This window comes from Cicer arietinum, chromosome 6 (genome assembly GCF_000331145.2).
Source record: "Cicer arietinum cultivar CDC Frontier isolate Library 1 chromosome 6, Cicar.CDCFrontier_v2.0, whole genome shotgun sequence".
NCBI classification, from domain to species: Eukaryota; Viridiplantae; Streptophyta; class Magnoliopsida; order Fabales; family Fabaceae; genus Cicer; species Cicer arietinum.
The window spans coordinates 8,708,698-8,724,241 of NC_021165.2; the positions used below are offsets into that span (position 1 = coordinate 8,708,698).

The window sequence follows — 15,544 nt, forward strand, 5'->3', positions numbered from 1 at the left end:
CTATATTTTAAATAACATTGTTGACATTTTAAAATATAAAAGATCAAATTGTCACTGAAAATAAAAATAAATGACCAAATCAATAAAATAAATAAAATACTATTAATTGAAATTAAGTTAAAAGACTGTGTGTGTTATTTATCCTAATTTTATTGATGATTAATATTGTGTTTTCAAAAGATTTAGTGTTACTTCCGCCTCTAAATATAAAATTTTATTTCAATTTTTAATTTTATTAATTATTTATTAACATATTTTTAATTAATTTGCCTTTTTGTAATTAATAAATATTAATATAATAAAATATTAATTAATATTCTCTCTTTAAAGATAAATATGTTAAAACAATATCAATTATTAAAAAAATTAATATTACTTTTTACTTTCTTAATTCCACTAATTTGGTCAACATAATCATATATTTAAGGACAAAAATAGCAACATTTTTATTACCTATTATTTAAAGCACAAGTTATATCAATAATATGACAAACTAAAAATAAAGGTAATCTAACAAGAACACGCCACACAAATATCAAAGTCCCCTCCAACCTAAATACGCACAATTATATTGAAGTCTTTGACTTAAGATTTAAACCATCACTAAAATAAAATTTTAATACGCTTGAGTAAAAGACTCGAAATACAATGTAGTTGTTTAAAAATTGTAATGTTTCCAACCCTAGCTTCTTTCCTCTCAAATATAAAACACAAAAAAATTGGACATGACGAAACGCTTGATTAGGTATAGTCAGGGTAAAGCTATCCATTCTAATGGGGTAGCTTTGACTATAAAAAAAATAAAATAATATATATATATATATATATATATTTTATAAATAAGTATAGTTCTATAATTAATTACTCTAATAATAATAATATATTATTTAACTATCCCAAATAAAGTTATTAGTAAACAATTAAGGAAAATAAAAAAATAAAAAAATTATTACCTGATTTGTATATTTGTCTGTATTATTTTGACACTTTCAATCTTTACTACAAATAAAATATGTTTAGCAATAAAAATTATCGATACATGACTCATAAATAAAATTAATGATAAATTCCTTGCAAACAATTTAGTTGTTTATATTGAAAGACATTGTTGATTATTATAGATTTAAACATAAAATAACTTGACTCTTTAAAGTATCATCTGAGTGTTACTTTTCTAAATAACTATTGTAGTTTTTTTTTTTTTTTTGTTACAATTTTAATTCACATATTATATATATATATATATATATAACTAAAAATTATTATGAATTTTCTTTCATTGGTTAAGTTTAATATAATAATTAAAAAAAAAATATTTATTGCTTCCTTAAAATTAGACTAACTTAGTCACTCGCTTAAACTCTCTCAAAAAGTGTAACCTTAGTTTTAAAGATATGACATAAAGAGTTTTGAAAATGAATTTTGGAGGAACTCACTTGAATTTAATCTAGAGTAACTTTAAACAACACTTTTAAAAAAAAGAAATATTTATCCCACAATTATAAATTGTTGTTTAGAATTATCAAACACAACACTTCATATCTTCGTGCCACTTTTAAATCTTCATAGCGAATAAATGAAGAGTTTTGTGTAAAACTTCCATACATTTTTAGACGTGGTCTAAAATTGCATAAAGCAACAATGTTTTATAATTTTTAAATGAGGATAATCAATTGAAGAATGTATAATATTGATTACAGAGAAAAATCGTCACTTGTATCTTTTTTTTTCCACAATATGTTCGTTGATGACAATTTTAGTATGACCTAAAGTAAAATATACTAGAGTGATTGATGCGGTTGCAAAACACTTTTGCTTTTTATCTTAATTCTTGATATCCCTCATGTTTTTTAAGTGAGATTTAAGGTTGTCATGGTTGCCATTTTGTGGCTCAAGGAAGAATATCTAGTTAAAATGTGATTTTGTTTTTGTTTATGTGATTATGACTTTTTCATTCTTTGAATTGATTACTTTGAAATTACACAACAAATAGGGAAAATATATGAAGTTACTTTCTTTCATACAAATTGAGATGGTTTGTAATTATTTCTAAATATTTCACATGATAGAATACTATTTCAATCATTTATTGTTACAAAAAATTTCCGTCAATGATTTAAATTATTTTTCTTTCGATTTTACTAATTTTACCTTTTTTTTTTCATTATTTTATCAATTAGGTTTGTGTCCCTGTGATTTTTATTTTTTCTTTAACAAATTTTTTTAGTGGTTTTTCAATTTAGATTATTAGTGTCAACTTGATATGAATAACTATCTTACTACGACTTTACTTACTTCTTTATTATAAAAAATTGATGAAAATCGATTATCACGTAGAAAATTATAATTATTTATAAATTAGCTATGTGAGGGGATAAAAGTTATAAAAAAGAAACACAATTAATTTATAGAAAAAATATCAGCATTTACATTTGAATTTGTATGTAGAAGATAAAACAACATAACGTTTAATTTTATTTTGTATCATAAAAAATTAGATTTTATAAAGTAAAATAAAAATAAAAATTCCTAGAATTGATACCATATATTATAATAATATTATTAAGCCGATATATTATTTCGACATTAAAAAAGCTGAATATTCTTTCAACATTTATTTAGATGAGAAGGTAATAGGTAATAAGACAAATATTTATAATTTATATAAATAAAATTATAATTTATATTTTATCATACAAATATTTATCATTTTTGGTTAAAAGTAAAAAAGTAAAGCTCTAACAGAAAATATAAATTATAATTAAAATTAACATGTAACTCAAAATTCATTTTTTTTGAAAGAAGAATTCAAATTAAGTGATTATTATATTTCTAAACGAGACAAAGAAATGGAGAAACGAGGGAGATAAGCTAAAAAATCTAAAATTAGACCAAATTAATTTCCAAATATATATTCACAAATTTAAAAATATTAAATGTAATATTTTAAAATATTTTTACTTTTATATATATATTTTTTTGGTAGACCACTTTCCATTTCAATGTTGCCTTTTTTGTGGATAATTACGGAATATATGAGTTCATACCATATAAATATTGTATTTGATATTTAGGTTTTCGTTGTATCAAGTCAAAACAAAACTTGCTAGTTAATTTATTATATATTTAAAGTAAATAAAAATTAGTCAATAATAAAGAATCAATCTCCAAATTATTTATAACGAGTAATAATGGAGATTCAACATACTAACTGAATTTATACAAAAAATACTGACTGAATAAATATTTGACCTTTTATTAGTAAAAAATATATTCGACCTTTTAATTAATTATAACAAAACATATAAGAGATTTTTTTTGTATAATTAATAGTGCTGCTTATAGTTCTTGTTGAAATCACATTAGTGGAGGTTGTTGATATTATTTTTTATTTTTTACTTAAATAATAAATATGAATTATATGAGAATTATAACGATTGTGGGATGGCACTTTGAATTTTTCTTAAATAGAAAAAATCTTATTATATAATAGATGATAAAAAATCACTGTACTAGTATATATTAAATTTATTATGGAATTTCTTTAAAAATTTTGTTACGGAATTTTTAAAAGTGTTTGACCGTAACAATTTTCTATTTTTAGTTAGCAAAATATTTAAAATATATATTAAATAGATCAATACTCAATTACTTTTTTTTATTAAAGAGTGGAGAAAAACAAAACTTACACTTAAAAGAAAACAGATTAAAATATCAAAAAGGCATGATACATATGTTGAAAATAATCTGAAACAATTACATGTATATTAGATTAAATAACAATAGATGAATTTGTGATATGATTTTTGATGTAAAAGTACCTGTTAATATTAATGTCATAATTACTTTAAAGAAATTATTTATAAAAGTGAATGAAAATAATATATAAAATCATTCAAATAATTTAGTCTACCGATAAAAATATAAGTTTTTTTATTTATGTTCATTAAATATATCTTGTTTATTTTGATTTGAGATATCATTCATCTCTTTTAATTTTTTCGTAAAAAAAAAAGTAATATTTCCTTACTACAACAGTAATATTGTTGAAATTAATACAGGAAATTATAAAAAATAAGGTCATATAATATATAAAAATATTTAATTTATATACTGTAATAAGTTTTATAATATTAATTAATTTATTTGTATCGTTAATAATATTTAATTTTTATATATTTATTTTTTAAGAGTACAAAATTTAAATGTATTTTCTTAAACATTTTTCATATAATTATTAATTATATCAAATCTATAATTTTTTCAATTATTATAACCACAAAAAGTATCATATAAAAGTTACCTAAAAATATTTTGAAAAAATTACAGAATACGTAAATAATTGTGATTAATTATAGATTGAAATGAAACTAAATTGTGTAAACCTTACCTTATTCTTTTTTGTATCACCACCAAAAAAAAACTTTTTGTTTTTAATATTGTATTACAAAAGAGCTTCTTCTTTTAATTTTTTTGACAGTCCTTGGGTTCTTGATTGTTCAACAACGTTAATTACTATTATAGTCTTTGTTATTGTGTTGAGTTTCCTTTCTCTTCTCGTAACGCGTTGTGTTGTGTTGTGTTGTGTTGTGTTGGGTTCTCTCTCTCTCTTTCCCACACATCCACTCTTCAATTCAATCTAACCCATCACCGCCATGTCCTTCAATTCCCGATCCATTTCCTCCTTCATCTTATTCCTCTTCCTCTTCTTTTCTTCAACCCTCGCTTCCGACTCAGATCACAAGGTAATAACAATTATAATTCCCTAATTGTTTTTTCAAACCCCCTTTTTTACTTTCTTTCCGATCTCACATTTCGATCTACTTTTTTCTTTCTTCAATTCTCATTCCGATCTACCTAGCTGTTACTAGCACTCAATTTTTATCTCTTAGCTTCTGATTTTTGTTTCGGAAATTGCTGCTTTTTATATAACGTAATCATGGTTCTTTTTGTACTTGTGTTTTTAACTGTTAGATTAGATCTTAACTAGGTTTTTGCTTCTGCTTCTGCAATGTAGGGGTTCACTGTTTAATGCTTAACATTTTTTCCTTGTGTTGTGTATGAGATTCAATAATTTATATTTATCGAGAGTTGCTTTTTACTGCTATTTATCTGTCGGCAATCTTTTTATGTGGAGCACAGTAAATCCTGTTTATTTACTTTTTATTTTATGGTTACAAGTTTTTACAAAATTGTGTTTCACAATTGTTGGTTCTCTCTGTTGTCTGTTGGCAAGTATGGAAAAGTTCAAACGGGAAACATTGATTTGAAAACAAAGAGTGTGTAAGATTCTCTTTGCATCAGACGATTGTGTGCCGAATTCTACCGTTTCGTACCAAGTTTTTAAATCTTGGATTAGTTTGATTGACTTAGATATGTGTTTGAAGCCCTTGAGTTTTGTGTTACGATCTGGTCATCATCTTATGTGTTATGTTTATTACTTCATCTAACTCAATATTAACAGGTTATCTGAATATCTTTAGTGCATTCAACTTTGGGTTTTGATTTTTTTTGCTAATTAGACCGACTTGATTTGGGCATCCATTGCGTCATTGAATTACACATTTTCTTTAAGGTTTTAAATATTAAACTTCACACTATGCTTTGCTAATCTAGGGTGGTATAATTTATGTATCACAAACCTCTCAGATTGAAGACATGTACAGTGTCCGACATTGACACAGTCACATGTGGTTGTATTCAATCATTTCGATTTTCTAAAATTATTACAGGTGTCTGCATGATAGTGTCATGTCTATGTCTGTGTCACTGCTTCACAGGTTATCATTTTTGTTTCAGAAACCAGCCATAAATTAAACAGTTGATTATCATACAGAGAACTAAACTTAAATTGTAAATCAAATTGCTAACTTAATGGTTGTTTTATGATTCCTTTACTTCATTGCAGTATCAACGAGATGACCAAGTTAACCTTTGGGTGAACAAAGTTGGTCCCTATAACAATCCACAAGAAACATACAACTATTACAGCCTCCCATTTTGCCATCCATCTAGTAGTGCTACTGCTGCACACAAATGGGGTGGTCTTGGCGAGGTCCTGGGTGGCAATGAACTCATCGATAGTCAAATCGAGATAAAGTTTCTAAGTATGAAGGCTTATCTTATACTATTTATTTCATAGAATTCATATAAGAGATGTCAAAAAACAAACCAGCTTTAATGAATATTCTTTTCTTTCAGAAAATGTGGATAAGACTGTCTTTTGCCAGATAGATCTTGATGATGCAAAGGCTAAACAGTTCAAGGATGCAATAGAGAATAATTACTGGTTTGAATTTTTCATGGGTATGTTTTGTATTGTTTCTTGCAGTTGCTATTCTTAGAAATTATATAATGATTGTACTTTCAAGAAATGTTGAAATCTAGCAAAAAGTTTTTCTTTGGCCGGTACACTAACATGAACGATAACACAGTCGCACCCCAAAAATAATAGAAACAACCAGAAAACACTTAAAACTAAGAAACACATATTGGGGAAAAAACACACATTTGACTTAGTACAAACCATAGAGGTTGATGTAAATAATATTTCGATTTAGAGGAAACAGCCCCTTTCCTGTTATCTTTGCTATCCAATTGAATGGATTGTATTACAATCATAGAATCGACATCAGGGATATCCCACTAGAAGAGGCTAGCCAGTAGTTATAGGTCTTGCAATTTTCCAATCAATCGCAGAGAAGACTAAACATGCCATTAAGTGGTCTTGACTTAAGAATCAGTTTCAAGACTTATGGGAACAGAGGATTTATCATGTGCTAACTGAAGTCTATGCTATAATACTCGGGCCACTGGAGCAAGACAGACACTACCTGGATCTGGGCCTGGATGTCACTATTTCATTCAAACACATTGATAGCTTACTGTCGATAGTTAATAACGACACCGATGTTTATCAAAGACTTGTAATTTCCTGGAAGTTTGATTTTTTCTTGTACTTGTGAAAATTGCTTGAAGATGTTGAAATTCCTAGTTTAATGCAAGTTATTGGACCTGTGCATCAGCATTTGCTGCTTTTTGTGCATTGATCTTGGATGAAATGATTTCTTGATTACTTTGAATTTAAGAGATGAACTAGGCCTTATTCTTGAGGCTATAGTGCTGGAAAATGATATTAAAATAATAGATAGAAATGAGTTATAAGTTTATAGCACATCATGGTAGGCATTCTCAGGTGGTTTACAACTAACTTAAATCATGTGCATTCTTTTTCTATGTTCTTTTTCATCCTAGACTAATATGTTTTAATGAAAATAAATTGTATATTCTGGTTACTCATGTCAATTGGGAACAAATTCGTATGTAGCTAGGTTGTTATTTTCATTACAAATGATTATTGATGTGTACATGATGGTATTTACCTATGCTTTTGATAGAAAGAAGTACAAAGTTACAGATTTTTTATGTGAAGTTGTTTCTAAGTATTCTAGAATGCCTTAGTGAGTGTTAGTTTTCAGTATTATAAGTTTATCACCTCTACCTAGAACTGATAAGTAAGAATTCTGTGTGAAGTCATTGATAAAGCATTTTCAAATTTAATAACCGGGTGTCTAGTAATTGATGTTATTCTGTCTTTATTTTCATTATCTCATGAGTGAGGGTTTGTTCAGCTGGTTGATCCTCATTGATTGCTTTAAATTTAATAATTCCTAGTTTTTCTTTCCTTTTTGTGCTGAGTAACTCATTTGCTTTTTTTTGTTATTTCTTTTGGCCTGCTCTGCGATGCTCTAAATACAAATTCAGATGATCTGCCTTTATGGGGTATGCCTAAAACTGCCTCTTCCTCTTTCTCTTTATTTATTGTGATATTGTATTTCATTTGTTCATCATTACAAAAGATACTTCATTTTTTCATGTTTAAGGATATGTTGGTGAGCTACATCCTGATAAGAATAGTGATAATGACAAGCACGTCCTTTACACACACAAGAATATTATTGTTAAATACAATAAAGATCAGGTCAGAAGTTATTTACATATCTTACCCTGTCTTATGAGAGGTATTGGGATCCACAAAGTTTCATATTTAGGACTCTTTTCTTGCAGATCATTCATGTTAATCTCACTCAGGATATCCCAAAGCCTTTGGAGGCAGGAAAACATTTGGACATGACTTATTCTATCAAATGGGTTCCTACTAATGTCACTTTTGGACGCCGCTTTGATGTCTACCTGGACTATCCTTTCTTTGAGCATCAGGTACAGCTTTGTTTTTAATATTGAAATATTTATGTTTGGTTAATTGCTGTGTGTTCTTCATCTTGATCCTGCCATAGCTCTGTGACTGAGAATTTTGCTCCTCCTTTTGTCTCCCAGATTCACTGGTTCTCCATTTTCAACTCTTTCATGATGGTCATCTTCCTTACTGGATTGGTGTCAATGATATTAATGCGAACTCTGAGAAACGATTATGCAAAATATGCTCGGGAAGATGATGATTTGGAATCTCTGGTGATGGTTTTATAATCTATCTGTTCTTAATTAGGGAAATATGAATTCTTTCTTCCTAGAAAATTATTTGTTTTTTCTAATCATCAAATTTTGGTCATTGCATACATGCTTACAGGAGAGAGACGTTAGTGAAGAATCTGGCTGGAAACTTGTGCATGGTGATGTTTTTCGGCCTCCTCGCAGCTTAGTTATTCTTTCAGCTGTAGTTGGCACAGGGGCTCAGCTAGCATTGCTGGTTCTTCTTGTCATCTTGCTAGCTATTATAGGGATGTTGTATGTTGGGTATGTGCATAACCTTCAACTGACTGCAACATCAGTCTAAATAATCGATTCAATGATATTGTAGTGCATGGCAAATCCTGTTTGCATATCTCACCTCAGCTATTTTTGCGCTGTTTTAGATTTTTGTAGTGGACTTCATAATGTTTGACTCTTAATTGTGTGTCTCAGGCGAGGAGCAATTGTCACAACCTTCATTGTCTGTTATGCTCTTACATCGTTCATTTCTGGTTATGTGAGTGGGGGAATGTACTCACGAAATGGGGGTACGGATCTCATTGAAGTTTTTGTGTGGCTTTGTCTCAGTCCTCTCTCTCTCTCTGATTTTGAATGACTGTATAACTATTTTTATTTGTTTGTTAGGTAAAAGCTGGATTAAGTCCATGATCCTTACAGCTTCTTTGTTCCCATTCATGTGCTTCGGAATTGGATTTGTCTTGAATACTATTGCTATATTCTATGGGTCTCTAGCAGCTATTCCATTTGGCACAATGGTGGTTGTATTTGTCATTTGGGCTTTTATCTCTTTTCCTCTAGCACTTCTTGGCACAGTTGTTGGAAGAAACTGGAGTGGTGCTCCAAATAATCCATGCCGTGTAAAAACTATTCCTCGTCCCATTCCTGAGAAGAAATGGTACCTCACACCTTCAGTGGTTTCTCTGATGGGAGGACTTCTTCCCTTTGGCAGCATATTTATTGAAATGTATTTTGTATTTACTTCCTTCTGGAATTACAAGGTGAATTTCAGCACCATCACTTGTTTTAATTATAAAGTTCCTATTATTTGTTGGTTTTATCATAAAAGCTACTTGCGCCTTATGAGGATAAATCTATATCAAGGAAGATGATCCTTGATAATGGTCCCTTTGAAGTAAATGTTTGTATTTAAGTTGAGACTGAGTGAGCACAAGCTGTTGGCTTATATTTTTTTCCTCCTTTGTGACAAACAGGTGTACTATGTATACGGCTTTATGCTACTGGTTTTTCTGATTCTCACCATTGTTACTGTTTGTGTGACAATTGTGGGGACATACTTTTTGTTAAATGCCGAGAACTACCACTGGCAATGGACTTCTTTCTTTTCAGCCGCCTCAACATCAGTTTATGTGTATTTGTACTCAATATATTATTACTACGTGAAGACGAAGATGTCAGGGTTCTTCCAAACCAGCTTCTATTTTGGATACACTTTGATGTTTTCTCTTGGACTAGGAATTCTATGCGGTAAGTCTCCAGTTTCACTGTACATTTTCATCCTGCAGAATGTGATTAGATATCTTATCATCTGCTGAATAAATGCTTTTGCTTTTATCACCTGAACTGTGTTGAACTTTTTCTTCTGAAATCTGCAGGAGCTGTAGGTTTTCTTGGTTCAAATTTGTTCGTGAGGAGGATCTACAGAAACATTAAGTGCGATTAGGGTTTTCCGAGTCAGACATGAGCACTTCCATAGGTTTGTTTGTTGATGGAGACAATAAATTCTTGGAGGAAGCCTCTGATCATGTATGGGGAACTTAACAATGTTTACAGGTAGTAGAATCACAGGGTCTTGCAAATGAGGGTGTATTCTTTTTCTACATTGGGGAAGCCCTGAGATTTTTTTCCCCGGCTGTAATTGACTGTCTTTATAATTTTAGAGTTAGTATAATATCCAAGACTCTCGCTGTTACTGTTACATAATTAGGGGCCCCATTGAAGGACTTATGTCTAATTCCCCAACATTGTTTCAAAGTTTCAACTATCCAATGTATGTAAAGAGGGGAAGAAGTCTGAAAAATGAATTTTGTATGAAGATCTGAATATCATTCTTATCTGCCTCCTTCATGTTTAAATTTTCAATATTGCTTGCTTCATATTTAATTTACCTTTTAGTTTTTTCTTTAAGCTGTGTAAGTATTTTAAATGTCAATTTTGTAGAGTCAAAGACAATGTGGATGGAATCTGAACCACTATGAATCTTATGTATGCAGCACCTTAAGCTATATTAGTGGGTTTGGCAGATAACAGTTGTAATTAGGTATACAATTGATGCTGCTGTCCTTCATGACAGTGTACCATAATACCACTTTACAGTTTTTTCAGAGTACCATAATTAATTGTTTGAAATTGGGACAGATATCTTGCTTGGAGAATCTTATAATCCTTGTTCCTCCCCTCTTTCTGTCTCTAGAACCATTTTGGTAGAAACTTCTCATGTGCTTTAAATAACTCTATTCACAAATGAGCCAGAAATTTCAATCAATTTTTTTACGGGACAAATTTTGTTGGCTCTGAAAACTTGTGGATTGAAGATTGTACCTTCCACAATCACCAACAGCCAGTTGTAATAACTGGAGATTATAAAACCCTGTAAAATGCTGCCACGTGGCAGATAGGATTCCATGCTATTTGTGTTGTTGTGAACACAGTTTCCACACTCCCCAAACCACACATAAAACACCACCCACATCCAAGTTATCCTCAACACAAACAGTTTCTGGTCTCTGCCTTGGTTGCTATTTACTCTTATTCCATCTTCTACACTTTTGCACCACCACTAAAACCATGACAACCATGACACCAACCCTCTCAGGAACCATGGCGAGCGCGTCCTTTGTCCGGAGACAGGCAACTAGCACAAGCCTAAGGGCATTCCCTAACTCGGGTCAGGCTCTATTCGGTGTGAAAGCTGGACGTGGAAGTCGTGTAACTGCGATGGCCGCTTACAAGATAAAACTCATCACTCCAGAGGGAACTAAAGAGTTTCAATGCCCAGATGAAGAAATCATTCTTGATAAAGCAGAGGAAGAAAACATTGACCTTCCTTACTCATGCAGGGCTGGTGCTTGCTCTTCATGTGTTGGAAAAGTTATAGAAGGGAAAGTTGATCAAACAGATAATAGTTTCCTTGATGATGATCAAATAAATGCTGGGTTTATTCTCACATGTGTTGCTTACCCTCGTTCCGATGTTGTTATTGAGACACACAAGGAGGAAGAACTCTCTTCTTAAACACGAAATTTATGTGTGTGTGCACACGCACAAATTTTTTCTATAAATTAATATATTTATGGAATTGCTACTAGCCTAACTTTATCTAGTTGTTCTATGTTGTGTTTTGATTTTGTTTACGTTTTTGTCAAGAATGATTTTGTTAACGTTGTTGTAGTTGTATGATAAGTGAGAAGTTTTAGCTTGAATCTCTTTCGTTTTTATTCTTTTCCTCCCACTTTGCTGCGGCTAATATAAAAAAATTGATATTATTTTCTTCCCTCTTTGGCGATAGTGTAGCCCTAGAAAGCTTTAGTTTTATTTTTTAAAAGAACCTAACGGTAAAACTGACGCATACTAATATGGAGTAGCTCATTTAAAATCGCAGCTCATAGTATCAAATTTCCGTTCATAGTTATATTTACGAAAAAAAGCTCGTGTGTTTATTGGTGTATATTAACACATTCTCTAACTATAAGATACTTTTAATTAACGGTCAAAGAAGCATATCTAAAGAAGCATGGAAATGCCATAATTTTTTTTTGGTCAAGACACTCCATTTTCACTAATTTTGGTGCATACAATATATCTATCATGAGGTATGTATTTGGTAACAATTTGGTTTTATTATTTTAAGAGATGAAGTTAAAATGTGATTGAAAATAATTGTAAAATATTATCAGTATCATTTTAATAAATAATAATTCCTCTTAGAAACAAGAAAAAAAATGAAAAAACAAATTCTGCCTCAATTTTATGTAGATGTAATCAAATTGTCATTGTGAAGAAAGTCCGATCTTCGCTGATAATGAATTTCTTTCCCCTGACAAATTATAACATTTATCTATAAAAAAAATTGTCATAAGTACGTAATTATATTTACTAGTATATAGAAGTTTGATCAATTGAAAGCAAATAGTTAGAATATCTTATCTTATTATATACAACTAAAAAGTTATCACAAAAAATCCTTAAAAAAACTTTCATGAAGACGTTAATAAATTACAAAGTAGAAATATTTAACGAACATACTAAAAAAGACGACTAATTACAAATTCATAATTTCAAACTCACTATATATTTACACTCAATGCTCCTGGCTGTCCATATTTCGCTGATTTCATGGTTTAAAGGTGTGGAAGAAGAGTTGTAAAATTCTACAAGACTTTCAAAAGCAGCATAATTTCACGCCCAAATCAGGTAAAGTTATGATGTTCAAAATTCTTTCCAGATATGCTAATTGAAGTATAGGCCACACTTTTATTCTATATCAAAAGAAAATGTTTATCGACTTGTAATTGCCCAAAATTAGGGTTTCTAGTGAGAACAATTTCACCCGTGAGGGAATTTGAAAATATAAATCAGCAATATTATTATTAACTACACATGAGAGGCCCAATAGCAAGCTATTGCAGTGAACTCTCCCTCTCACCAGTAATTAGGTATACAATTTTTCCAACTGTCCTTCATGACAGTGTCTATTGTTCGGTTTGTTTTTTCCATGCTCTGGATTTTAGTGGACCACTAACAAAACAGTGTATTATGTGGTTTAAGGGCATATCCATTTAAAAAATTAGAACATTTAATGTTCCTACATTTTAATGTGCATGAGCTAGCTACTGAACACCTCACCATGCTTTCCTGAACATGCTTTTATGTTTTCCACTGTTACAAAATAAATAGAAATACAGATAATAGAATATTATTAAAAGCGGTCAAAGTGATTGAACTAGAATTGGTGGGGTGCGCCACCCAATGCAATAATGCAAAACAATGGCGACACTCAAGAGACCTAATAGCAAGCTACTGTAATGGACTCTTCTCCTCAAAAAATAAATTTAATATCTTGTGATCCATTGGACCACATATCAGATATTAAACTGATAAGAACACATCCTACACTTGATCTTAGCCAAAAGGTCTTGCTTGCTTATATCTATTATATTATATATATTTAAAACAGACTTCCGATGCCACATCATCATATTTTGCCACTTCAGCATATTTCATCCACATCAGCCAAAAAGTTGATGTGTACCTCATGAGAGTATCCCTCCTCTTTCAAAAACTTCTCTTCTTCCTTCCACAATTTCTTTAATACTTCCAAAATCTATTTGATAATATTATTTTATAATATATATTTAAAACAGACTTCCGATACCACATCATCATATTTTGCCACTTCAACATATTTCATCCACATCAGCCAAAAATCTGATGTGTACCTCATGAGAGTACCCCTCGTCTTTCAACAACTTCTCTTCTTCCTTCCACAATTTCTTTAATACCTCCAAAATCTATTTGATAATAATATTTTATAATAAATTTATAAATTATAAAATTATTTTACAATTATTTATAATAAATTTATAAATTATTTTACAATTTGATAATAATTTATAATTTATATTATTATCAAATTATTTTATAAGTTATTTTATAATAAATTGATAAATTATTTTATAGTATTATTAGTCATTTACCAGTTGTAATTACTTATAAAACTTATAAAATTATAAAATTATTTTACAATTTGTTAATAATTTATAATTTATAGTATTATCAAATTATTTTATAAGTTATTTTATAATAAGTTTATAAATTATTTTATAGTATTATTAGTCATTTACCAGTTGTAATAATTTATATTATTTTATAAGTTATTTTAAAATAAATTTATAAATTATTTTATAGTATTATTAGTCATTTACCAGTTGTAATAATTTATATTATTTATTAAGTTATTATATAATTTTAGTCATTTACCAGTTGTAATAATTTATATTATTAATCATTATATTATATATATTTAAAACAGACTCCCGATGTCACATCATTATATTTTGCCACTTCAACATATTTCATCCACATCAGCCAAAAAGCTGATGTGTACCTCATGAGAGTACCCCTCCTCTTTCAACAACTTCTCTTCTTCCTTCCACAATTTTTTTAATACCACCAAAATCTATTTGATAATATTATTTTATAATATATATTTAAAACAGACTCCTGATGCCACATCAACATATTTTGCCACTTCAACATATTTCATCCACATCAGCCAAAAAGCTGATGTGTATCTCATGAGAGTACCCCTCGTCTTTCAACAACTTCTCTTCTTCCTTCCACAATTTCTTTAATACCTCAAAAATTTATTTGATAATATTATTTTATAATATATATTTAAAACAGACTCCCGATGCCACATCATCATATTTTGTCACTTCAACATATTTCTTCCACATCAGCCAAAAAGCTGACTGATGTGTACCTCATGAGAGTACCCCTCCTCTTTCAACAACTTCTCTTCTTTCTTCCACAATTTCTTTAATACCTCCAAAATCTATTTGATAATATTATTTTATAATAAATTTATAAATTATTTTACAATTATTTATAATAAATTTATAAATTATTTTACAATTTGATAATAATTTATAATTTATAGTATTATCAAATTATTTTATAAGTTATTTTATAATAAATTTATAAATTATTTTATAGTATTATTAGTCATTTACCAGTTGTAATAATTTATATTATTAATCATTAAATTCAATGAAAAAAACCACATAATCACTCATAAATATCGACATAAATGCTATTTATCTAATCCTCCTTACAATTATATTCTTACATTTATGGTTAGTAATGATTTTATACGTTTCTAATTCAATTACTCATTAATTTCAATCCATTTAAAATTACTTTCAATTTATGTCAATCCATTTTTTTTAGTAATATTTTATAAAATATAAATATATACTCTATTTGATATTAAAGACACAAATTTATTAAAAATAATCATAAAATACAAATATAT

At 29.1% G+C, this 15,544-nt stretch overlaps 2 protein-coding genes and 1 non-coding gene across 3 annotated transcripts; 2 read left to right on the top strand and 1 right to left on the bottom strand.

Moving 5' to 3' along the window:
* The first annotated feature begins 4,491 nt into the window (after positions 1-4,491).
* Positions 4,492-10,590, top strand: LOC101489851 (transmembrane 9 superfamily member 1-like). The gene is made up of 12 exons (XM_004504130.4): positions 4,492-4,745; positions 5,909-6,107; positions 6,202-6,306; positions 7,765-7,782; positions 7,884-7,981; positions 8,068-8,220; positions 8,338-8,472; positions 8,588-8,754; positions 8,923-9,017; positions 9,115-9,488; positions 9,702-9,975; positions 10,104-10,590. The coding sequence occupies exons 1-12, from the start codon at positions 4,656-4,658 to the stop codon at positions 10,169-10,171; spliced, it is 1,776 nt and encodes a 591-aa protein (XP_004504187.1). The 5' UTR covers positions 4,492-4,655; the 3' UTR covers positions 10,172-10,590.
* A 578-nt stretch (positions 10,591-11,168) lies between these two features.
* LOC101490186 (ferredoxin) lies at positions 11,169-11,930 on the top strand. The gene has a single exon (XM_004504131.4). It carries the CDS (start codon positions 11,296-11,298, stop codon positions 11,740-11,742), a length of 447 nt encoding a protein of 148 aa, XP_004504188.1. The 5' UTR covers positions 11,169-11,295; the 3' UTR covers positions 11,743-11,930.
* A 1,529-nt stretch (positions 11,931-13,459) lies between these two features.
* LOC113787415 (U2 spliceosomal RNA) lies at positions 13,460-13,654 on the bottom strand. The gene has a single exon (XR_003473920.1). It is a non-coding gene; the product is annotated as a U2 spliceosomal RNA (small nuclear RNA).
* Positions 13,655-15,544: the final 1,890 nt, after the last annotated feature.

Excerpts from the sequence above, each read along its gene's own strand:
- LOC101489851 (XM_004504130.4), top strand. The coding sequence starts at position 4,656 with ATGTCCTTCAATTCCCGATCCATTTCCTCCTTCATCTTATTCCTCTTC. Across the intron at positions 8,473-8,587 it reads ATGATGATTTGGAATCTCTG|GAGAGAGACGTTAGTGAAGA; the intron begins GTGATGGTTTTA and ends ACATGCTTACAG. Across the intron at positions 9,976-10,103 it reads TGGACTAGGAATTCTATGCG|GAGCTGTAGGTTTTCTTGGT; the intron begins GTAAGTCTCCAG and ends TGAAATCTGCAG.
- LOC101490186 (XM_004504131.4), top strand. The coding sequence starts at position 11,296 with ATGACAACCATGACACCAACCCTCTCAGGAACCATGGCGAGCGCGTCC.